Source organism: Adiantum capillus-veneris, chromosome 9 (genome assembly GCF_014529385.1).
Source record: "Adiantum capillus-veneris isolate H3 chromosome 9, ASM1452938v2, whole genome shotgun sequence".
Classification (NCBI taxonomy): Eukaryota; Viridiplantae; Streptophyta; class Polypodiopsida; order Polypodiales; family Pteridaceae; genus Adiantum; species Adiantum capillus-veneris.
The window spans coordinates 91,515,359-91,539,814 of record NC_140939.1 but is presented as its reverse complement, the minus strand read 5'-3'; the positions used below and the strand labels follow the sequence as shown (position 1 = coordinate 91,539,814).

The 24,456-nt window shown below is 44.1% G+C and overlaps 1 protein-coding gene across 1 annotated transcript in view; it reads right to left on the bottom strand.

Moving 5' to 3' along the window:
- Positions 1–2,085: 2,085 nt before the first annotated feature.
- Positions 2,086–24,456, bottom strand: part of LOC147450798 (D-xylose-proton symporter-like 3, chloroplastic) — a 51,154-nt gene continuing 28,783 nt past the window's right edge. The window contains exons 12-14 of the mRNA XM_086519832.1: positions 4,022–4,120; positions 2,658–2,795; positions 2,086–2,561 (exon numbers count right to left, since the gene is read on the bottom strand). Coding sequence (XP_086375958.1) covers positions 2,424–2,561; positions 2,658–2,795; positions 4,022–4,120 — 375 coding nt within the window. The 3' untranslated portion in view covers positions 2,086–2,423. The remainder of the gene's footprint in view (positions 2,562–2,657; positions 2,796–4,021; positions 4,121–24,456) is intronic.

Sequence of the window (24,456 nt, the reverse complement as noted above, 5' to 3'; positions counted from 1 at the left end):
CAATGAACTAAACAAATTATTCACCTTTATTTTTATCTTGGTGTTTTCCTTAGCTAACGACTTCAGTTACTCCATTTTCCTTGCCATCTTTTGTATCCTTGCTCCAATCCCCTTCTTATATGTTGAAACTGTGATTGTTACAAAGTTCTTGTGGTAATTCTTAACATCAAGTAATCCAGGCTTCTTATTAAAGACTATTGGATGTCATTGTGGCATGCCCTTTACTGATAAAAGTGGATACACTTACTTCCCTGGAGGATTCACATGACAGAGAAATGCAGATAGCTCTTGATTCTCGTGTTGCTACTTTAGCATATGAACATGCATGGTTGTTGAAGACGGTACACAAAAGACAAGTGATATGATAAACCTTTTCTAGTTATACATCCCAGGCACGAAAAAAATTCAATTTAAGTTTATATCGCATATATTTTATAGACATGTGAGTGAGCAGTGTGTGATAAGCACATGATGATCACCCGATGGCTCGAAAAGTCAAATAAGAGAAGAATGTGTTGCATAGAGTTTTTTGCTTTTCCTTATGTTTTTGCTTTTATTTTACGAGTTGATGGTCCAAAAACACATTGTAAAAATGCTCCATTAAAAGTATGATTTGAAACCTTATCACAAAAAGTTCATTTTGCCCATGATGCATTTCTTCGGTGGAAGGTAACATGCTTGTAAGGTGTAAGGAATCAAGGTTGATGTGATTTGAGTTCAAAAGATTAGCTTATAAAATAGCAGCAAAAGCAAAGTTATCCCTAGCATGTCCTCTAGAGATCCATAAGCTTTTCTTTTATAATTGAAAGCTTTCTATCTCGCTCTGTTACATAAGAAATTTCAAATTATGCAAACAGCATTAATGTGTGCATGCAATCTTGTTTACCAAAGTATACTAATGAAATTTGTCCAATATATATTGATATCAAAAGAGCCCTAGCGGCCAGACAAATTTATCTCTATATCTTCGGAACGTATATGAGAAAGTAAGCATTCTCTAAATACTCTATGCAACTCGATGGTAGCATCAATCTAGGGCAAAGGCCCGAAAGGTTGGATTTCTTATCATTTCATGACAAAATCATTATGAAACTTCAGCATTGCATGATTGAAGGTTGGTCACACTACTTGGATGGCATCATTGGGTGCTAGAGACTTTTTAGTGGTGGTAATCCACTCAATTGGTTTGGTTTTACTTGTCTTTATACATGTGGTATGGATGATAATGTTAATTGAGATGTCACATGTTTTTTCCTCGAGCTTTGGATTGGGTCTCCACCCAAAAGCATGCTATTCCCATGTGCGCATATCCCTCCTTCACACGTAGGAGGCGCTTATGCACCATTTAAAGGACATCGATAACAATTTCAGCAAAACAACAAGCCAAGCATCACAACTAGTTGGAATTGGGGCAATGGCAAGAGTCTCAAATTGGGGGAAAGCAACTTGGAGCTCTGCAAGTTACATCACAACAATGTTTATTCCTTTGGCAGGATATGTTTTGAGCACTTGTTGCCTACAAAAAGGTAGATTCAAGTATTCATTGTAACTGACCCATGCTAATTCTGTTTATTCCAGGTAGGAAGCGCCTTACGTGAGCCGTGGAGTTGTCTACAGATGCAACACTTTTGCTCAAATGCAAGAGTTTCATTGTTTTTCCAGCTTTTGGAAGCTCTTTTGGATAATTGAAATTGTGCCCAATTCCATGGGTTAGTTTTCATGTGACCTTCCTATGGTGGAGACTGATGGGTTCATTAGCACACCTCAAATCAAAAGTGTTTTGACCAGTTTTGCCTGGACTTTGTTTGATGTCATTGCTTGCTACTCAATGCTCCCAAAAACCCTAGGTTCATGCAATTCCACCTACAAAATTTCAAAATTGCCTTGAATTTTGAATTTTAAAGTGAGATTATAGAAACTTAGCATAATAACCTATGTCCTGCTTGTCAGGTAATGGATGAGATTAATGCTACACCGCTCATCCATCTTCTACATTCGCAACAACACAATGGTTTTTATTTGGGTCATGTGCACACGCATGCACATGCATGTGAGTGGTGTAAATAACTGGTCAGCCCATTACTCTCAAGAAACAAGCCAAATCCTGCAATTGCTTGAAATTCATTCTTACAACATCCCAAGCTTCTTTAGATTTCTGTGGAGGTTACTTCAAATATCTTGATGGAGCTTGCAGCTATAGATAGCTTCACACACAAGAGGGTGACTTGTACCATCATCCGAACCCAAAAGACACATCAAGTATCAACTTTGCACATTTGCAGACCTGCAAATGCATTATCGATCATGTGTAATGGCACAAAGAGTAGATTATCCAGACGCATTGTCTTGACCAAGAGAACCATGTTCTCTTCTCTTCTTTGACGCTGCGACAAGCTCCAGCAAAAGTACTTGTCAAGAAAACATCAACCTTTCGAAAGCTTATCTTCAATCTCTTCCAGACTTAGTCCCTTGGTTTCTGGTACTGATGATATGATGAAAAGTAGCGAAATTATCCCAACAATCCCAAACGTGAAAAATGTCGATGCCGCGCCCAGTAGATTCTGTCGATCACAGTTTCCATATCTCTAATCATCAACATGTCTGCTAAAATCTACGAGACTCTCAGAAATCGCACCCTACTAGAAGTCACATTATACCTGAATTGGCGCAAACAAAAATGTAACAAGAGCATTGGAGGCGAAATTGACAAGGACTGCAATGCTCAATGCACGACCTCTTGTTCGCAAGGGGAAAATTTCTGATACCATAAGCCATGATATGGGCCCAAAAGATATCTGAAAAGAGAAAAAATCAAGAAGATATCAGAAATGCTGATAGCAGAACCATCTTTTTTCACAAATGTTCACTGCTTTTTATTTTCAAGATCCTTCTTGCATTTTTTACCAGGGGGTCCACCCTTCAAAAATACCAATAGCCATCTATTCAAGAGGTATTTCATACACACACTTCACCATGAATTTTTTAAAAACCTTTACCTTCATCAACCTATAACATTTTGAAAACTTTCATTTTTTAACCCCTCTTGTACGCATAATTCTGCAACCCTCTGAAATATAAAAACTGCTACACCTCTGCATATTTTGAGGTGGATTTTCAACAGCACTTTATCTTTTCTTGTTCATCTTCACTTTATGCAAGCCTTCAATAAAACTTCTTCCTTGCTTGGCTCCAAATACACTCCAACACCAGCACCCATCTATTGCTTACAAACTGTTTACTTGAAAGGATTGTCAAGCTAGCCTGCTGCTACTTTGGACATGCCAAAAGGTTTTGAAGTTTGTGTCGAGAATACCTAAAGGGATACATGCATTTATGCACATGGTTACATACAACACATGCATAGATACTAACATATCATCAGTAGAAGTCATAAGACTCATGATAGTCATCCACAAGATATATACTCGTCAGGATCAGTATGCACAACATTGACTACATACCACTACACCCCCTCCACTAACTCAATGCATGTGTCGATACTGAGATAGCAAATCAAATCGACCATTTTGTGCCCTCTTGGAAAGGCAAACTATGTTGACTCTGGAGGGGAGGGAAAATACACAACCGAAACTCTCTTAATCAAGCTGGGACCGACTTTTTGGTGGGTAAGTGAGCCGGCAAAACATACATCAGAACCATTTCAGAGTGCTGGTAAGTACCCTGTGTTGTTGGTCTAAACATGCATGTTTCTGGTCTTGAGGGTAATTGGTAAATGCTTCCTCAAAATTCATATTGCTCATGGTAAATGTTTCTAGTCTTGAAACTAATTGGTAGATACTTTCTCAAAATTCATATTGCTCATGGTCATCGTGTGCATACATCGCCTTTATGGTCTTTCTGAGTGACAGGCCCCCATGATATTATCCCAAGAACAAATTATCAATTCATATTACACCCTTTTGAATTAAGGCTTCAATTTACTTTGACTATTCTATATCACTAAAACATATACTAAGAAAGTAATATATTGTTATGTGAATGAGAGAGAGTAGTAGTTCACCTGGTAACAGCCGACATAAAGAAGCAGCGAAATCACAGCCAACACTGGATAACTTTGCCCAACTGAATAATATCCCCCAAGAAGGAAAAGAGAGAGAATCTGCAACCAAAAAAGCCAGCTATCAGTGACTAACTTAGAATCTCTCTCTCTCTCTCTCTCTCTCTCATAATCAAAATTACAAGCCCAAAGGCATTACATCAGCCCGTAGGAAACACACATTACAGATCTGATAGTGAAAGAACCCCTAAGATATTCAATGATCACAAACCCTAGGGGAAAAACTACCACTGATTCAAAGTTACAAAAGATGGGTGATACAACGAAAGCTAGGAGCAGGGGAGTGAGGGAAGAAAGTAGAAGAGAGCTGAAGCAGTACCACGCCACCCTGGGTCATGAGGAGGCCAAAAACCCCACCAAAGAATCTTCGATGGCCAACTCCAAATCTACAAGGCCATATACAATGGCGCATCCCAACAGACAAGATGTCACCGCCACAAGAAGACTCTCCACCAAAAATCCGGGATAGCGATAGCCTCTAGGGCTATGACATTCTTCAACCTGCAAGCAGAATCGGTATATGATGCAAATCTAAAGGCGAGGTGGGAACTGCCCAACACACCAACCAGCCCACACCCGCCAAACCTAAATCACCCATCAAACAGGAGAAAAAGCAAAAAAGAACAAGCAATAAATGGGCAGAACACGCAAACGTACACGCACACACCCTTCAACCACAAACAGTCATGCAAAACGCACTCACCCTAAGTGCATGCACATCCACAAGTACAAGCATCACACACAAAAGAAAGAAGGTGCATACAAGCAAGCAAGCTAAACAGACAGAAACCATGAGAAACAAAGAAAAATACTTGCATAAGATCAACAAACAAAACGAAAGGAAAGAAACCATCGCAGGCAGCCCAAGAAACATAGGAGGGAACAGATATCTGGTGAAGGCGGCCAAGTAGAGCACCTGCGGTTCTGTAAACCTTAAGCGACCATCGTAGTTAAAAGTAAGGTGGTTGCTTAAGGTGGGGAGCCGTTCGTCACAGTGGAAAATCAATCCACTACGTCCAAGGCCCACCATGTGGATCTGTCTCTCTCTCTATCTCTCTCTCATTGATCAAGCATTGGAGCTGGGGAGATCGAGACACCCATGACCGAGGAGAGGAGCTTCACAACATTGACGGAAACTACAACAGAGGATTCGAGCCATACTATCTCAACATCCACAGTACAGATAAGGATGGATTCATCACCCATTATATCACCCTCTTGTATTGGTTACCCATTGTATCAGTGATCACACATAACCCCCATAGTTCCAGGTAGTAGCACTTCTAGATTCATTTTAGTACCTCTTTTTTCGTACCCAGACATGGTATCAGATTCAACACTTTGTAACGGACTCGTCTCAAAGGTCTTTTTGGCCTTTTGAAGACTTTAATATATTATTTCATCTCTCTCTCTCTCTCTCTCTCTCTCTCTCTCTCTCTCTCTCTCTCTTTGCCGATCGACTCAAGTCTGTGGCAAGTGGCTGACCAAAGCATATGGAATCTCCCGAAAGCCATCCCTTTACTGCCTCAATAAATAGCCAGCATGCAGATCTGTGAGCAGCGAACAGCTGTGCGAGCCGGTTATACTCAGCGCGTAGGTTATCAGCAGGGCCTTTTAAAGTTTGTGAGCAGCGCACTGGTTATCAGCAACGCGCAGGTTCTCCAACAGGTCTGTAGCGCGAGCAGGTTCAATAGCTAGTCCAGCAACGCACTCAGCCCAGCAGCAGCGAAGCGGAGTATGGACCAATCAGTTGACACCGAAGATGCAGGTTTCTATGAAGACCCGCCTAAATTGAGGGCGGCATGTAGGCATAGGATTCATGATAGCACATTTTCGCCAGGTTCTGTGAGAGCCAAGAAGCTTTCTAGAGTCAAAGATGACCTAATGTATGAGAAGGCGCAGGTGATTATGGCAGAGCTAGGCCTTTTGAGGGGTACTATTGAAAAAGAGTGTATGCAAATGCAGAGATTTACAAAAAAGCTAGGTATGCAGATACAAGGAAAGAGTTGGACTAAGAGATGCTTGGCAAGCGTGACGAGATGTACACATTATTGAAGGCCGAAATGCAGACTACAGTAAGGCAGAAGTGAATGTAATGGAATGTGTGATGCAAAAAAGGTTAGAAGATGCATTCGCTACTTTTGAATCCTGGAAATCAAATGTGGAAGAATGCATGAATGAAGGATGCATTGATCAAAGAACTTACGGGAGAACTCGTAGCTTGCAAAAGTATCCTTGCAAAGGAGGGAGAAAATCAACCCTTAGTGATAAAGGAGCTCAAAAGTATTAAGGAGGAGGTGAAAACTCTACGTGAAGAGGAAGCACAAAAGTCACAAACGGCCTCTTCATGGGCGGAGCACCTATTCAAAACACAAGAGAAGATTGATAAAGCTGATAAGTGGATTGAGAGCGCAAAAAGAGGAAAAGACAAGATGCAAGAAGCCACACCGACATCCACTATCATCAATATGACTATTGAGGAGGAGCAGAGGAGGAAGAGTAGAGCCCTTCATGTGCGTGTTGCAAGTCTCAAAGACGCTGGAAAAGCGGAAGAAGTGAAGAACTCTTGAAGCGCATGGGCATTTTGAACGCACACACACAGGTGCTTGGAGAGTGGGAAAGAAGGGACGTGATGAGGAAGGAAAAACCAAGGAAAGAGCACTCATTATACGTTTCCCTACGATGGAAGCTAGGAAGGAATTCTTAAAGAAGAGACCAGCACTCTAGCAAACTGGGATATTTTTGGGTGATCACCTTACCCTAACACAGGTAGCACACATGCAAGAGTTGATACCAGAGATCAAGGCAACAAGGGAAAAAGGGAAGATTGCTTACTACAGAGGGGGAGAGTGGTGGTATTGGAAAGACGTATCACACGATGGTGTGAGACCTATGGGACCAACCCTAAAATGGCAGCATGGAATTGTAATGAATCAATGAAGCTAGATGTAGGTGCATTTGAGGATAGCTTCAAGGGAAGAGACATTATTCTTTACTCGGAAACACATCAGACTCCGGGTGGCACATTACCTAGAGTGACAGGATATCATTGGGAGGCTGACGTGTCAAAGCCCTGAAGAAGGGAGCCAACTTACAGATGTCGGCCGAGAGGCCTAAACCCTAAGAAGAACAAGTAACAAAAGAAGTCGTCCTACCAACTTATGGGGACCCCGTTCGATGGGACCCCAAGTGACATAAAGGATTAAAATAAAGCAAGACCCGCACACACACAAAAACTGATGACGTGGCAGATTTTCGAAAATTGTGCTGGCATGATGACGTGGCAGGCTATACGGATTTCCGCGTTTTGCGATGGCTGATGACGTGGCAAGCTGTACGGATTTCTGTAGATTGCTCTAGCAGCTTTTTGGCTTTGCTTTTGGACCAGACGCTTTTGAGTTTGAAGGCTTTTCACTGTAGTTGCTTTGTAGGCCAAGGGCCTTTAAATATGAGGTTAGGGCTCATTCTCTGGCATGCTTCCTGGAGAAGGTGCAGAGTCTGGAGTACCGGCTTGTACTGTGTTGATGCAATATAAAGAAATACCGAAAGGGGCGCCAAGGTTTGGGGCCATTTACTCTCTGGGGTGGAATTCCACCAACTCCATGTCACATGTCGTCTCTCTTTCAGTTAAGTTGTTATTGAAGTGCTAAAAATCTGTTCAGTCTGTTCTTTTCTATTGGCACGTGGTGCCCGTCTTGTAGACAACAGGTGAGATCAGCGCATAGAGGACGTGGGTCAGGAGGTGTGGCAATCTTATTCAGGGAGGAGCTTCAGCCCCTCATTCATATAGTTCGAAGAGATGAGCATGCCAGATATATGTAGGTCAGATTGGGAGCGGAGATAGGGACGCCACTCTACATTGCAATATGCTATGTTTCCCCCGGCATATCTCATCATGCATCACCCAAGGGGCAGTCACCCTACATGATACTGGATAAGGACATATGGGAGTTCTCTAGGGATGGAGATTGTCACGTGTCACAAAGTGATGACGTGGCTACGGGCAGTGGAAACCCTAAATTCTGCCAGAAACCCTAAAATTCCTGCAAACCCTAATTTCTGCTAGAAACCCTAATTTCTGGAAACCCTAACCCTAACTGCTGACTGGAAACCCTAATCAGGCGGGGCAGTGCCACGTGGCAGCAATGTACGGAGGCTTCCAGATTTTACGGCGGAAAAAAAGCGGGCTGGAATAAAAAGCAGCTAGCGACGCTTATTGCTGGCTTTTTTGCTATGCTTTGAGAGAGAGAAAGAACATGCTTTATTTTATGGTTGCTCTCATTGAGAGAGAGAGAGAGAGAGAGAGAGAGAGAGAGAGAGAGAGAGAGAGAGAGAGAGAGAGAGAGAGAATCTGCTTTTGATTTTAAGCTTCTGGGGCTCTGCTTTTGGGCATCCCTTGTAACATTTAAATATGCAGTGAGGGCCTCACTTCTCAGAGCATCTGGACGCAGAGTCTGAGAGTGAAACCCTAACCGCTCTTGTACTCTGACATAGATTTTTAATACAAAAAGCGCCAGTCTTTGGGGCCAATATCTCTAGGCACGGAACTCCGTCGGCCAGTGCAAATGTATTGTGATCTGTGAATTATTTGAAGTGGTTATTTGGTGCTGTCGCGATTGATTCTTGACTTGGAGTGTCCAAGTCTGTTACAGTGGTATCAGAGCAAGGCCGATTTCTCTTCTATGGGTAATCCGGTCCCCAATCTTTTTTCCGCGGCACCTATGGCTTCACGCAAGGATCAGTCGACTCCCTCTGCATCTGGAGATGCACGCAGGGATCACAATGAAGATTCCGACAGAGTATGGCCCACCTCGACCTACTCAGGCGGAGCAAAGAGAGATAAAGCGTCGTCAATTGATCGGCGATGCAACAAAGATGATGCTCAGTTTTGCGAAGGATCCGAAATTGGCAAAATATATGAGCGAGACTTCTTTTCAAGAAGTGCATGCGCAGTGGCAGAAAACCACTACACCACCCTTGAAACCCGCTCTCAAGAAACCTTCTGATAACAAACAGTATTCAGAGAAGGAATGACAAGAGGTGGTTGATGCACGGATTGCTTTTTGACGCGCAAAGGAAAGCCAAAAAGCACGGCAAAAAGCAAAAGAAAAGCACTGACTTCCCGGGATATTTGGGTCGTCAATTGACATTTGACAAGGCAAAGAAACAGAAGAAGCGTGTTCGATTTGAAGGAGTACCCAGTTCTTCTTCTTCTTCTTCTGACAGTTCTTCTAGCTCTTCAGATTCGAGCGAAGAAGACAGAAAGGTAAAAAGCAAAGCAAGAAACAAAGCTTCAGAAAGGGCAAGAAAAAGGCAAAGAAGGCTAAATCTCGCCCAGAGCCTGACAGTTCTACTGAGGACTCGTCTACAGACAGCTCAAATTCTGATGATAAAAACTTTTATGCGAACAAGAAGAATTTTTACAAAGCCAATATGACTTTCTCGAAGATAAAAGCAAGAAAGTCCAAGAGTTTAAGGAAGGTGGCCACTCGATCAAGTTTGATACGTTTTCAGGATATTCAGATGCTTCGAAGGCTTTGTCTTTTATACAGCACTTTGACATTGCTTTCGCGGGAGGACGCTATTCAAAGCACTCCAAGATTCGGAGCGCTACCTCTTACCTTAAGGGGAATGCTCGTACTTGGTGGTCCACGCTTCTTTTAAACAAGACTACGCCAATTAAATGGCTGAAATTTAAAAAGCTTTTTATTTCTTCTTGGTTGACGCAAGAATATGAACGAGATATACGAGCTGCTTGGAACCATCTTCTGATGACCAAGAAAGATACAATCAATGCTTATTGTGAAAGATTCTGGAGCTCTTTTCTACCCGCCTCTTCATCCAAGAAGATCTCGTTCAGAGAACAGATTGAGCGGTCCACCGTGGGTCTACCTACAGAGATCCGAGATCACTGCTTCGAGCAGAAGTCAGCTTCTATTCAGGAGTTGATGAGTCATGCGAAGCGGGGCTTTGCCATTCACTCTTGCAGTCTGACTTACCCCACAAATGAGAACATGACACAACGAGCCGAACAAACTTCTGGGAATGAAAGTAGAAAGAAAAAGAGCAACCCAGAGAAAAAGGATGCACGACCCAAGCTTACTCCTCAGGAGCAAGCTCGATTCATCAAGGAGGGGAAGTGCTTTGGATGCGGGGAACAGGGACACATCTCCGCGAAGTGCCCTAAAAAAGCACAGAAAGAACAGAATGATAAGGACGACGACAGGCCTGAGAGTTCGAGAGCAGCTGAGGAACGTGGCAGAAAAGGCAGATAGAAAAGCAGAACGGGTACCACATGGCGTGGGACCTGCACCGAATCAAATGACTGAAAGTCAAACTTTGCCGCTTTTGGGGCAAAGTGAAGGATCAGGAAGCTCTTTTGAAGGAGCCAAGGCCAACTTCTTTTCACTTGGAATTGGCGGCTCGATTTGGAATTACGCCCGATAGACTGACGCCACAGGCGGAGGTAGCGACTGGCACCCGGGTGGGATGTTGCCATTACACCGAGCATTGGCAAACTTCGTTTTGCAATGACAGGGGTGTTCAGGGTACGCGAGTGACGTTCTACTCAGGATCCCTTGGTACCACAAGAACTACGCCGTGGTTGACTACCAGGACAAGAAAGCGACTTTGATAAATGAAGGGCTCAGAGATTGTATGAACTTCAGTTTCTTTACTCATTCTTTTGGGAGAGAACTGAACGATGGATAAAGGTTGAATATGTTTTAACCTGAACAAAAGAACACCAAGATTTTTCTCCACTCATGCCGATTGCTTTTTAGAGGGCCTGAAGATCAGACCATTGACCTGATATCTAGAAGCACGTCACCAAACTGGCCACCTTACCGTGTGAGCCGAGTACAGAATGAAAAGATTATGAACCCAGTGAAAGACCTCTTGGAAAAGGGTCTTGTCCAGCATAGTACTTCACCGTATTGCTCTCCACTGTTGTTGGATTTGAAGAAAGACGGATCTTGGAGAATGTGCATTGATTATAGAGCTCTCAACAAAATCACCATCAAGAACAGATTTCTGATTCCTAGGATCGATGATATACTCGACAGGTTACAGAGATCATCGTGCTTTAGCAGGATTGCTCTGAAGAGTGGATATCATCATATCCGAATCGCAACGGGAGACGTCTACAGGACAGCCTTCCGGACTACTTTTTGAGTTTTTGGTGATGCCTTATAGCTTAACCAATCTCCTACAACATTTAACCGGATGATGGACGGGATTTTTCGAGAGTACAGGCTATTTGTTGGCACTTTCTTTGATGATATCATTGTTTCTCCAAGAATGAGGCAAAACACAGAGATCATCTGCTTCAGAGACTATTTGGGACACTTTGTCTCAGCAGCAGGAGTGCAAGTGGATTCGGCCAAGATAGAGACTATACGTGATTGGCCCGATTTGAAGAATGTGTTCGTACTCTACAAGCGGTTCATACGAAAGTTTGCAGAGGTTGGCTTCCCCTTTGCATATCTTGATAAAGAAAGGAGTCCCTTTTCTCGTGGAGAGGTGACTGCCTTTCAGACATTGAAAGAGAAATTGACTACAGGACCAGATTTGACTTTGTCGGACTTGCAGAAGTCATTTGAAGTACTTTGTGATGCTTGTGGTCGTAGTTTGGGTGCGGTCTTGATGCAAGAAGGCCATGTCATTGCTTACGAGAGCCGATTGTTCTCTAGGCCGGAGATGACAGCACAGATTTATAAGAAAGAGCTTTTGGCAGTTATCCATGCTCTTACTCAGTGGCGGCATTACCTACTCGGAGCGGATTTTACTGTCTTTACAGACCATCAGAGTTTGCGCTACTTCTTGTCACAGAAGCAGCTTTCGGAAAAGCCGATGCGGTGGACGAACATCTTGTCACAGTTTCACTTCCAGATTGTCCATGTGCAGGGACAGACGAATGTGGTGACAGATGCTTTATTTCGGGAGACGTTGGTTCGGGCTTTTTCCGCGATACATCATAGGAGCTTCGAGGATATGGTCGACCAGTATGCCACAGATACAGATTTTGCAGATATTTTCACACGGATACGGGATGGGGAGACAGTAGCAAGATACTCCCTTCAGGAAGGCTACTTGATGAGAAAAACCATGTTGTGCATTACACAGCCGTTGAGGGAAAAGGTTATGACAGAATGCCACTGTCCACCTTTTTACGGGTCACCGCGGCATTGCTACCACCATGAAAGGGGTAGAGAGATACTTCTTTTGGCTGAGACTCAAAAAGGATGTGGAAGAGTTTGTGCGCAGTATGCCAGAAGGTCAAGTTTGACAGGCATAAGGCACAGGGATTGTTACAGCCTTTATCCATACCCATCCACCCCTGGGAAAGTATTGCAATGGATTTCATTTTTGATCTCCCGAGAACACAGAATGATCACGATGATTTTCCGATTACATGGCACGTCTGAGACGATCGACTCCGACAGAGACCCCAGATTTATGAGTTTGTTTTGGAAGGCAATTTGGGAGAACATTAGCACGCAGTTGCAGTTCTCGTCATCATTCCACTTGCAGACTGACTGGCATTCTGAGATTGCCAATTCAGTGGTTTTAGATTTATTGAAGTCTTGTATCTCGGATCAAAAGACTCAATGGAAAAGAACTTACCTTTGGTGGAATTTGCCTACAATAACAAGATACACTCTTCGACGGGGAAGACGCCATTTGAGATTGTTGAAAGTGCTGCGAAGGTTCCATCCTTCCTGAGCACGAAAGATTAGATATTTGAAGCGGATGAGTATTCGCGAGATTTGGATACGGCTTTTGCCAAGGTTCGCGAGACTTTGCAGAAGTATCAAGAACGACAGAAAAAGACAACGGATCGCCATCGTCGCGACTTGAAATTGAAGGAGGATGATTGGGTGCTCCTACCTTTTGAGAAGGCACGCCTAAGAAAGAAAAAGGGAAAGGAGAGGCTTTTTCCAAAGCTTAGTATGCGATACTACGGACCTTTCCAGATTACTGAAAAGATAAATGATGTCTCTTTCCGATTGAAACTGCCAGATACTTGGAGGATTCACAATGCATTCCATGTGGGTCTCTTGAAACCTTTTAAGGGTGATGTGCCTGATGATGGGGAGCCTGATGAGCAACCCGAGCTGGAAGAAAACGAGGAGACCCTTGTTCCTGAACAGATTTTGGCACATAGGGATACGAAGAAAGGTAAAGTCCGAAGGCGGTTCTTGGTTAAGTTCAAGAACTTTCCTGCATTTGATGCGAAGTGGATGGAGGAGGAGGACCTAGCAGATACTCCTCGGATTGTGAAACTTTACCTCGATGCTTTGGTTTAGCATAGTCTACTCCAAACGGAACCCGGAAATTCAGCTTCGCCGAAGATCTGGTGCAGTGGGATGCACAAGAGGGGAGTTACTCCGATCCTTTGTCAACAGATGCCTTGATTTTGATTCTAAAGTCACTGATGTCTCTTTGAGCTTCAGGGATACTGAGAGCTGACAATATTCTGTTGGATGACTTTATGAAATGGAATTCCTGATTATGATACTGATTTATTCTCGACTTCCTTTGAGTGCAGAAACTGATAGACGAAATGACTGCAGCATTTTGGTCTGATTGATCTCGAATAGACATGGTTGCAATAGGGGTTAATCAATCGGACATCGATGAGAACCCGATTAGACCTAGATGTGATTGCTAGCTACATTGCCGATAAATCATGGTCTAAGATCCGAATGAATGTTGAATGTCATGTGATGTCCTGTGATGTCGTGTGATGTGACTGTCGATTTGGTACATGTGCTAGATGTGTGTTCCTAGTACGTAGGTACTAACAGTCAGTGTCTACTAAGACGGTTTATGGCTTTTGTCAGTTTTGCAAGCGTAATCGCGGTCGATTACAAGCTTTCAAGAGGGGGGTATGTCACAAAGTGATGACGTGGCTACGGACAATGGAAACCCTAAATTCTGCCAAAAACCCTAAAATTCCTACAAATCCTAATTTTTGCCAAAAACCCTAATTTTTGGAAACCCTAACCCTAACTGCTGACTGGAGACCCTAATCAGGCGGGGCAGTGCCACGTGGCAACAGTGTACGGAAGCTTCCGGATTTTACGGCGGAAAAAAAGCGTGCTGGAATAAAAAGCAGCTAGCGACGCTTATTGCTGGCTTTTTTGCTACGCTTTGAGAGAGAGAAAGAACGTGCTTTATTTTATGGTTGCTCTCATTGAGAGAGAGAGAGAGAGAGAGAGAGAGAGAGAGAGAGAGAGAGAGAGAGAGAGAGAGAGAGAGAATCTGCTTTTGATTTTAAGCTTTTGGGGCTCTGCTTTTGGGCATCCCTTGTAACATTTAAATATGCGGTGAGGGCCTCACTTCTCAGAGCATCTGTACGTAGAGTCTGAGAGGGAAACCCTAACAGCTCTTGTACTCTGACATAGATTTTTAATACAAAAAGAAATACCGAAAGGGGGGCCAGTCTTTGGCGCCAATATCTCTAGGCACGGAACTCCCCGGACCAGTGCAAATCTATTGTGATCTGTGAATTGTTTGAAGTGGTTATTTGGTGCTGTCGCGATTGATTCTTGACTTGAAGTGTCCAAGTCTGTTACATCACGTGACACATCCAACCCTATGTGTTCGTGGACAAGCTACAACATGACAAGGGTTCAGTTCAGTCACGTCAGTCTAGAATAGGAAGTGATCTGGCACTTTTGTGAGTCTGTTCATAGACCGTGCATGTGCAGACACTTAGAGTAGATGCATATCCTCTGGTTACACACAGCATGATCATCAGATTTCCATCAGAACCCATCAGGAGCATTTTTACAGTGCATAGATCTATTTTTCACATTTTTCACTTATTACTTTTAAGTGACCTTTGTTGGAAACTGGGTAGGGAAAATTCACTAAGCAAGTATATAAAGAAACCTAGCGCTAGCACTTTCTGGCAGAAGAGGCTACAGGAGCACTTGCTCAACATGCACCTTCTCAGCAAGACCCCCAGCAAGGCCTAGCGTTTTTTGCAACACAGCATCAACACTGGCGTTTTTGCACCATAGACAGCCCTAGCGTTTTTACACAGCAGATCAGCCCCGACGACCACAGCAGACAACAGATCCACTAGCGTTAGTAGATTCTACAGCAGTTAGCAGATTTTCACCGCAACATAAGATTTTCAGGCCTAGCGTTTTTGCATCTACAAGACACCTCAACGTTTTTGCAGATCTTCGCGATGGTGTTAGGTGCAGCGGAATGAATGTTGTATTTTCTCAAGATTAGTGATCTTTATTGCTCAAGGTTCCTTTTAGTTCTTTAGGGAAAGAGAGAGCTTTCCGTCTTGTAGAGTGTTGTGGTCACGAACAAAGTGAGTGGATTGTGCGTGCAAGTGAATGAGACTGAGAGAAGGAGAGAGAAGAGATACGACACCCGAGAGGTTGTAAAACCCTCCTCCGAAGGCCCCACTCTCGTCGGCGAGAGTGGTCTATTCTTTGATTGCACAAAGGTGTACAATGCGTATGCAATGGACTATGCAACTTGGTCTATGCCGATGACGACGACGACGATGGCTGAAATCTGAGATCTTCTTATTGCTGAATTTCGGGACTGTTTCAATGGCTGAAAATGACTGTTTTGGCTGCGTTTTCTTGGCTGAAAAATGAGGTTTTTTAGGGCTGAAAACTGATGGTCTTTACGGGCTGAATCTGCTACACTTTAGGTGAATAATGCTGGTCTTAATTTGCTGCTGAAATCCAAAAACGCCAGGGGCTGAAATTGGTCCTTCTGTCGCCGGGGTTCTGCAAATGCAAAAACGCTAGGCTGATCTGTTGTGTCGTAATGACGCCGGGGCTGATCTGCTGTGCACAAATTGCCAAGGCTGATCTGATGCAAAAACGCTAGGTCTTCTGTGGAGAAAACGCCAGAGTAGTCGCGGGGGTTGGTCTTGCTGAGAAGTTGCCTGTTGAGCAAGGTGCTCCTGTTGCCTCTTCTGCCATTTAGTGCTAACTTGGGTTTGCTTATATATTAACTTAGCAAAATTACCCTACCTACTTTTGTTGGAAAGTCACTTAAAAATAATAAGTGAAAATACCAATAAATAGGAAAATAGGCTAAATGCACTGGAAAATTCCCCTAACTGATACTAATGGATTCTGATGGGAATTCCGATGATCATGCTGTGTGCAACCGGAGGATATGCATGCATGCTAAGTGACTGGGCATGCACGGTCTACGAATAGACTCACAAAAGTGCCAGATCACTGCTAATCTAAACTTGATCGGATTGACTGAACCCTGCTGTGGTGTAGCTTGTCCACGGACACATAGGGTTGGGATGTGTCATGTGACATCCCCTCCGTTTCAAAGTGAGGTACTGGTACCGAACTGTATGGCGTCAAGGGAGATCGGCAACAGCATCCGGAATCCTGGAAGGGACTCTTCGCCGGCCCCACTCTGATGTGTGGGTCGTGCGGTACTTGAACTTCATGAATGTCTGCAAAGCCTTCTTCTTTGGGCCACGCCGAAAGTGACACAAAGTCTTCAAAGTTTCCTTTCTTGCTTCAACTGCGTCTAGAGTCCTGCTTTTGTCTTCTTCAAGAATCTCCATGGCTAAAAATTCCTGAAACCATCTCCAACACAAAACCATGAACATACCCATTCCATGTAAAGTGAAGGAAAACCATCTTGTCTTCTCTAAAGACTGTGTATGCAATGTAGATGAACATAGAGACGAAGTGACAACCCGTTCATCAAACACATGCAAACAATGCGCTCAAATCTTTTCTGTTTGATCGAAATCAATCAACTGTGGCAAATCACAATGGAAATGCCCATGCTTGGTGCTCATACACTCATGTGCTCCTTCGGAAACTGTGTCATGCCAAGAAAGAGACATGGAATGTGACTTCTTGACATACAAACTTTGCAGCTTTTCCTGAACAATCCGCATACATTCGTGCTCATCCATGAGAGAAACGTGCTCAACATGCAATATGTCATGCCTAGGAAAAGGGATCACATAACGATGCTGACTAAAATACCGGAAACATTCATGAATGAAACACTCAAACAATGTGTGCGTATCAATCATGCGAGCACATAATACTTCCTGTGAGGGTTCTTTGGACCAAGGCTCGAGAGCCAAGATCGCTTCTTCTTGAATGATCGAATCGTATTGTGGGGGTTCTTTAGACCTCGACTCGAAAGCCAAGATCGGATCTTCGTGATTGATCGAATCTACAACGAGGTTAGCTTCGCTAGGAAAAGCATTAACTAACACATCATCCTTGTGAACAATCACATCTTCTTCATGCAACTCATCATGCTTGTGAGAAATCACATCTTGATCATGCAAATCATCATGCTTGTCATTGTCATCCAAATCATTATGCAAATCATTGGCATCCAAATCATCATGCTTATCCTTGTCATTCAAATCATCATGCAAGTCATTATCATTCAATTCATCATGCTTCTCATCACGCAATTCCTGTGTCATGCTGTGGAGAAGAAGAGACTGAGAGAGTCTCCTTTTTCCGATTCTGTTGCATCTGTGCCTGAGCTTGAGAAAAGAGTCGCAATAACTCTTGCATTTGTGCTTTGTTCTCGCGATAAAATTCTGCTTCTATGGCTGCCCTTCTTTCTTGGTACTCACGCTCGATGGCTGCCATATCTTCTTCGTAGGCTTTTCTTTCTGCTTCTCTTTCTTGGTCCAACTCCTCCATAGGAGTTAGTGCAATCGTTGTCGTAGATGGGGAAGGGTCGGAAAAACCTCCTGGTGGGGAAAACTTCGCCTCTCTCATGCTCATCACTTCCAAGAGAAGTATCCATTCCGCTTCGAGTGATGACCATTCTGCAATCGTGGGTTCTTGTGGGTTCTTGGGGGTCTTGGGTTCTTAAGTTCACGAGGAACTTGGGTTCTTGGGGGTTTGGGGTTCTTAAGTTCACGAGGAACTTCGGTTCTTGGGGGTCTTGGGTTCTTAAGTCCACGAGGAACTTGAGATTCTTGAGGTGTTCTTTCGCTTGCAAATCGCGTTGGAGAAGGATCTTCTCTTCACCCGAGTTCTACCCTTTTCTGCGGGCGCACCCCTTGGCGGCCTTGCACTCACACCAAGGTTGCTTTTTCCCACCTCACGTCGATTGGCCGACCGCTAAGTGCATGGTCCACTCTCAATGAGTGAAAAGAGACACAAGGGGAGGCTGGACAAGCCCTTCTTTCTTGGGATTCCTGTCACTCTTCAACAAAACACGATTAGGAATCGCGACGCCCAAGAAAACTTGGGTTCGTGCAATCGCAACAAGCAAAAAAAAACTTGTGGTTCTTGTGGTTCTTTCCTTGAGTAATGCAGAACACTTCCAAAGCTCTCATACCAATGTTAGGTGCAGCGGAATGAATGTTGTATTTTCTCAAGATTAGTGATCTTTACTGCTCAAGGTTCCTTTTAGTTCTTTAGGGAAAGAGAGAGCTTTCCGTCTTGTAGAGTGCTATGGTCATGAACAAAGTGAGTGGATTGTGCGTGCAAGTGAATGAGACGGAGAGAAGGAGAGAGAAGAGATACGACACTCAAGAGGTTGTAAAACCCTCCTCCGAAGGCCCCACTCTCATCGGCGAGAGTGGTCTATTCTTTGATTGCACAAAGGTGTACAATGCGTATGCAATGGACTATGCAACTTGGTCTATGCCGATGACGACGACCGTTACGACGACGATGACGAAGGTTGAAATCTGAGATCTTCTAATCGCTGAATTTCGGGACTGTTTCGGTGGCTGAAAATGACTGTTTTGGCTGCGTTTTCTTGGCTGAAAAATGAGGTTTGTTAGGGCTGAAAACTGATGGTCTTTACGGGCTGAATCTACTACACTTTAGGTGAATAATGCCGGTCTTAATTTGCGGCTGAAATCCAAAAACGCCAGGGGCTGAAATTGGTCCTTCTGTCGCCGGGGTTCTGCAAATGCAAAAACGCTAGGCTGATCTGCTGTGTCGTGATGACGCCGGGGCTGATCTGCTGTGCACAAATCGCCAAGGATGATCTGATGCAAAAACGCTAGGTCTTCTGTGGAGAAAACGCCAGAGTAGTCGCGGGGGTTGGTCTTGCTGAGAAGTTGCCTGTTGAGCAAGGTGCTCCTGCTGCCTCTTTTGCCATTTAGTGCTAACTTGGGTTTGCTTATATATTAACTTAGCAAAATTACCCTACCTACTTTTGTTGGAAAGTCACTTAAAAATAATAAGTGAAAATACCAATAAATAGGAAAATAGGCTAAATGCACTGGAAAATTCCCCTAACTGATGCTTATGGATTCTGATGGGAATTCCGATGATCATGCTGTGTGCAACCGGAGGATATGCATCTATGCTAAGTGACTGGGCATGGACGGTCTACGAATAGACTCACAAAAGTGCCAGATCACTGCTAATCTAAACTTGATCGGATTGACTGAACCCTGCTGTGGTGTAGCTTGTCCACGGACACATAGGGTTGGGATGTGTCACGTGACAGATGGAATCAGCATTAGACTCGGCGCTTTCAATTTTTAGCAGTTAGAACCCGCAGAAGAAGTCCAGAACCTCGCAGACCTCAGCTTCCGCAGCAGATCCTTGCTACACGGTCAGATCCTGTGAAGTTTGCAGTTTCAGCCCGAAAAACGCAAATTTCAGCATCTACGTTTTCGATGCTTTCCTGTATTTTAGTCAGCGTCTTTATGTGATCCCTTTTCCTAGGCATGACATTATACGTTGAGCACGTTTCACTCATGAATGAGCACGGATGTATGCGGATTGTTCATGGAAAGCTGAAATGTTTGCATTCAAGGAAGTCACATTCCATGTTTCTTCCTTGGCCTGACACATTCGTAGAAAGAGCACAAGAAAGTATGAGCACCAAGCATGGGCATTTCCAGTGTGAATTGCCACAGTTGATTGATTTCGATCAGAAAGACAAGATTCGATCTCATTGTTTACGTGTGTGTGATGAACGGTTTGGCACTCCGTCTATTTCTTCATCTACATTGCATGCACAGTCTTTGAGGAAGACGAGATTTTCTCGATTCACTTTACATGGAATGGGTATGTTCATGTTTTTGTGTTGGAAGTGGTTTCAAGAATTTTCAGCCATGGAGATTCTTGAAGAAGGTAAACGCATGACTAAAGACGAAGTTGAAGCAATGAAGGAGCCACAGATGCCTTTGTGTCGCTTTCGATGCGGCCCATAGAAGCAAGCTTTGCAAACCGTTATGAAGTTCAAAGTATCGCACGACCCACACCTCAAAGTGGGCCGCCGAAGAGTTCTTTCGAGGATTCCGGATGTTGTTGGCGATCTCCCTCGACGCCATACAGTTCGGTACCAGTACCTCTCTTTGAAAAGGAGGGGATGTCACGTGACACATCCAACCCTATGTGTCCGTGGACAAGCTACAGCACGACCAGGTTTCAGTTCAATCAAGTCAGTCTAGATCACTTTCGTGATTTTTGTTCACAGACCGTGCATGTCCAAACAAGTAGATGCATATCCTCTGGTTGCACACAGCACGACCATCAACATTACCATCAGAATCTGTTGGAATCCATCGGGAGCATTTTCCAGTGCATTAAACGTATTTTTCCTATTTTTGACATTTTTCACTTATTTATTAAGTGACTTTTGTTGAAAACTGGGTAGATCAATTCCACTAAGTTAATATATAAGCAAACCTAGCGCTAGCTTATCTGGCAGAAGAGCAAGGAGAACACACGCACAAGTTGCAGCAGGTTCCTCCCTCTCTCCCTCAAGCAAGATCCCTAAGGAATTCTAGCGTTTCCCCCTCAAGGTCAACCAGCGTTTTCAGCACTGCATGGCAGCGTTTTCCAACCCTGCCTTGTAGCGATTTCAGCCTCTGCAAGTCAGCGTTTTTAGCCTTCATCTCAGCACTTGCAGAAGCAGCGTTTTCAGTCAGTGGAAACCAATGTTTTGGATAGCATCAAAGCAGCGTTTTTCAGCCAAGCTTGCAACAAATTTAAGTAGGTAGGGCAATTTTGCTAAGTTAATATATAAGCAAACCCAAGTTCACACTTTTTGGCAAAAGAGGCAGCAGGAGCTCCCCGCTCAACAGGCAACTTCTCAACAGTACCCCCCCTTCATGACCCCCATCGCCACCGTGATCCCTTCCCTTGGCGTTTCCAAGACAGCCATCGCCAGCCCAATCTAGCAGGTCCCCCTTCATGACCCCCATCGCCACCATGATCCCTTCCCTTGGCATTTCCAAGACAGCCATCGCCAGCCCAATCTAGCAGGTCCTTGGCGATTCCTATCAGATCAGATTCCCGCTTGTTCCCCCTTACATGATCGCCGCAAAGACCATCCTCAGTAGCGTTTTTCATTTGCAGAAAAGCCCTACTTCAGCCAGCGTTTTTCATCCAAAAACGCCAGCAAGACTTCAGCATTCTCAGCGTTTTTCAGCCCATCAAAAACGCCAGCAGATCCACAGTTTTCAGCCATTGGAAAACGCAGGTTTTCAGCAACAGCAGAACATTAGCAGATTTCCCCCATTCAGTTGCAGATGATCCCCCAAGTTTAGCCCAACAAAATGCAGCCAAAACAGTCATTTTCAGCCACCGAAACAGTCCCCGAATTCAGCGATTAGAAGCCTACAGATTTCAGCCATCGAGTTGTCGTCATCACTGTCGTCGTCATCGGCATAGTCCCATTGCATCAGTCCATTGCATTAGCAGTGTACACCTTTGTGCAATCAAAGATTAGACCACTCTCGCCGACGAGAGTGGGGCCTTCGGAGGAGGGTTTTACAACCTCTCGGTGTCGTATCTCTTCTCTCTCCTTCTCTCAGTCTCATTCATTTGCACGCACAATATCCACTCACTTTGTTCGTGACCACAACACTCTACAGGACGGAAAGCTCTCTTTCCCTAAGAACTAAAAGGAACCTTGAGCAATAAGGATCACTAATCTTGAGAAAATACAACATTCATTCCGCTCCACCTTACAAGTGGATCCCTCGTTTTTCGCTCATTGTCTCCTTCACATCTCCCGGTTCATCTTGCTGATTGTGTTACTGGTGTAGTCACTAGGTGGGGCCTGATTATACCAAATTCACTGGCTACGAAGATCAGCACACCATGGATATAGGTCTACGCATCTAGAGACACCCATTTATCGGATATAGTATGGCTCCGCGATCCCGTCACAGAGAAGGTCCGTCTACATAGATTGGTGGTTAATGGTCACCTGGATCAAAGTCTCGGGTGCCATCACTTTGGGCACATGATGAGAGATTACTCTTCTGATGCTTGCCGTCATCCTGAGCCACAACATCCGCCATCTCAAGGCGTACCCGAGGGTTGACAGAAGGCCCCTCGTCGCTACACCTTTCGGCGGGCACAACATCCTGGCATCCTACAGCACCACAACCACCACCTCGATAACCTGTGTCCTAGACAGTATCACAGGTTTTAGCTACCCAACCAGCTGAGCCACTACCGCTATACCCTCTACTTTGTTGCATCCGCCCAAGGTTACCTCACATTTAGCTATGGCGAGTGACTTCCCACCTTTGTCATCTTCACTAGCCCCTTCTCTTCTTCCGCCTCCACCCACCGACACTATTGCACCATCATCCCTTGCCACCTACCCCAACCTACACACCCATGCCACTCCATCCTCTCCACCTCTTCCGTGTGCCCCATCATCCCCTCATGTTCCTCAATCCTTCATAGCTAGTGTGTCAGCCACTTGAAAGTTTTCTGGAGTTGTGTACAACGATGATAGCATTGGTTCATTATTCGTTCGACTGTACATTTTACGACAGAAGGCACTCTCTCTTCTGAGTATTAGGCCTCTGAGTGCCATGCTCTCCTTCTCCCTACCTTTTTCCCAACCTTGGAGGCTATCTAGAATTGGGTAGGTTGCATTCCATCATGCATTGCTACAGACAGTCTAGCACAAAGTATAGAAGCTATATAGTGGTTACATAGAGAGGATTGCTATTGTTTACCATAGGTGTTGTCTATGGACCATACTACCTGGATCCCTTGCATTAGCAAGTATGGTCGGAGTCAATAGTCATTTTCGCATCGGGATGCACTTTTGACTACTTTGGTTCTTGGTTTACAACTGCTTGCTCCCTTTCCCCAGGACAGCTCCTACGACCACTACCACATGATAATGATGGGCTTCCATTAGCTCTTGATCCGTTTCAACTAGGGATCAAGAGGGCTCAGCATTGATCCTCAGTCTTGTAGCCATTGACAGGGTTGATGTATGCCTTTGAGGTTTCAACTTTCCGCTTCCTATTTGGTTGACACATGGATTTACATATTGTCACTTGGAATGTCAATGGCTTACAACACACTAGTATCAATGGTCCCAAACGGAATTTTCTTCGTACAGATTTGTGCTCTCATGCGGATCGAGATGTGGATATACTTCTTGTGGAAGAGCACAAGTTATGTATAGATAATTATTGTAAATGTGGGAAGTTGTTACCTGGAGATTCTCATATATTTTGGGAAACTGCGATTGGACAATATTATTTTAGCAATGGTGTATGCAATTCTGTGGAACCTTGTTGGCGCCATTGTGTATGTGACCTGTTGAAAGCGCGAAGCAGAAGGTACCAGTAGGTGCACGTCGCGATCTAGTGCAGGATTGGGGCAAGAAGCAGGAGACGGAGTGCAGTAGAGAGGAAGCGCTAGGGATCGAAGCAGGGAGAGAGAGAGAGAGCTCACGTTTTTTAAGAAAACTCAATAAGTGAGTTTTGGGTTTTCCCACTTTTATTATAAGTGACTTTAAAAAAATGTGTCCAGGTTCATATTGAACCTGAACAAAGTATAAAAATATACAAAAAGGGATTACTTGGGCTTTTAACCTAACAACCTCCCACTTAAAGACATAAATGACGCCTTTAAGTTAACCAACTCCCACTAGCTGTATGCAATGCTCATGTTGAGCCTTAGCAAGACTCTTGGTTAGAACATCTGCAGGGTTATCTTGTGTATGGATCTTAGTCAAGGTGACTAGACCATCCTCCAATACCTGTCGTATGAAGTGGTACCGCACATCTATGTGTTTGGTACGCGCATGAAACATGGCATTTTTGGCTAAATCGACAACACTCTGGCTATCACAACCCAACACGGGTGTATGAGCAAGCATGCCAAGTTCTTTTGGAAGTCTGCCCAACCAAATGGCCTCTTTTGAAGCCTCTCTGGCTGAAATATATTCAGCCTCAGTAGTACTCAATGCCACAATTTTCTGTAACCTAGAACACCAAGAGACTGCACCACCAGCAATGGCAAATACATATCCACTGATAGATTTCCTGGTATCCATGTCACCTGCCATGTCTGCATCACAATATCCCTGCAACTTCAAGTCACATTTTCCATAACAAATACACTTTGATTGTGTACCTTTCAAATATC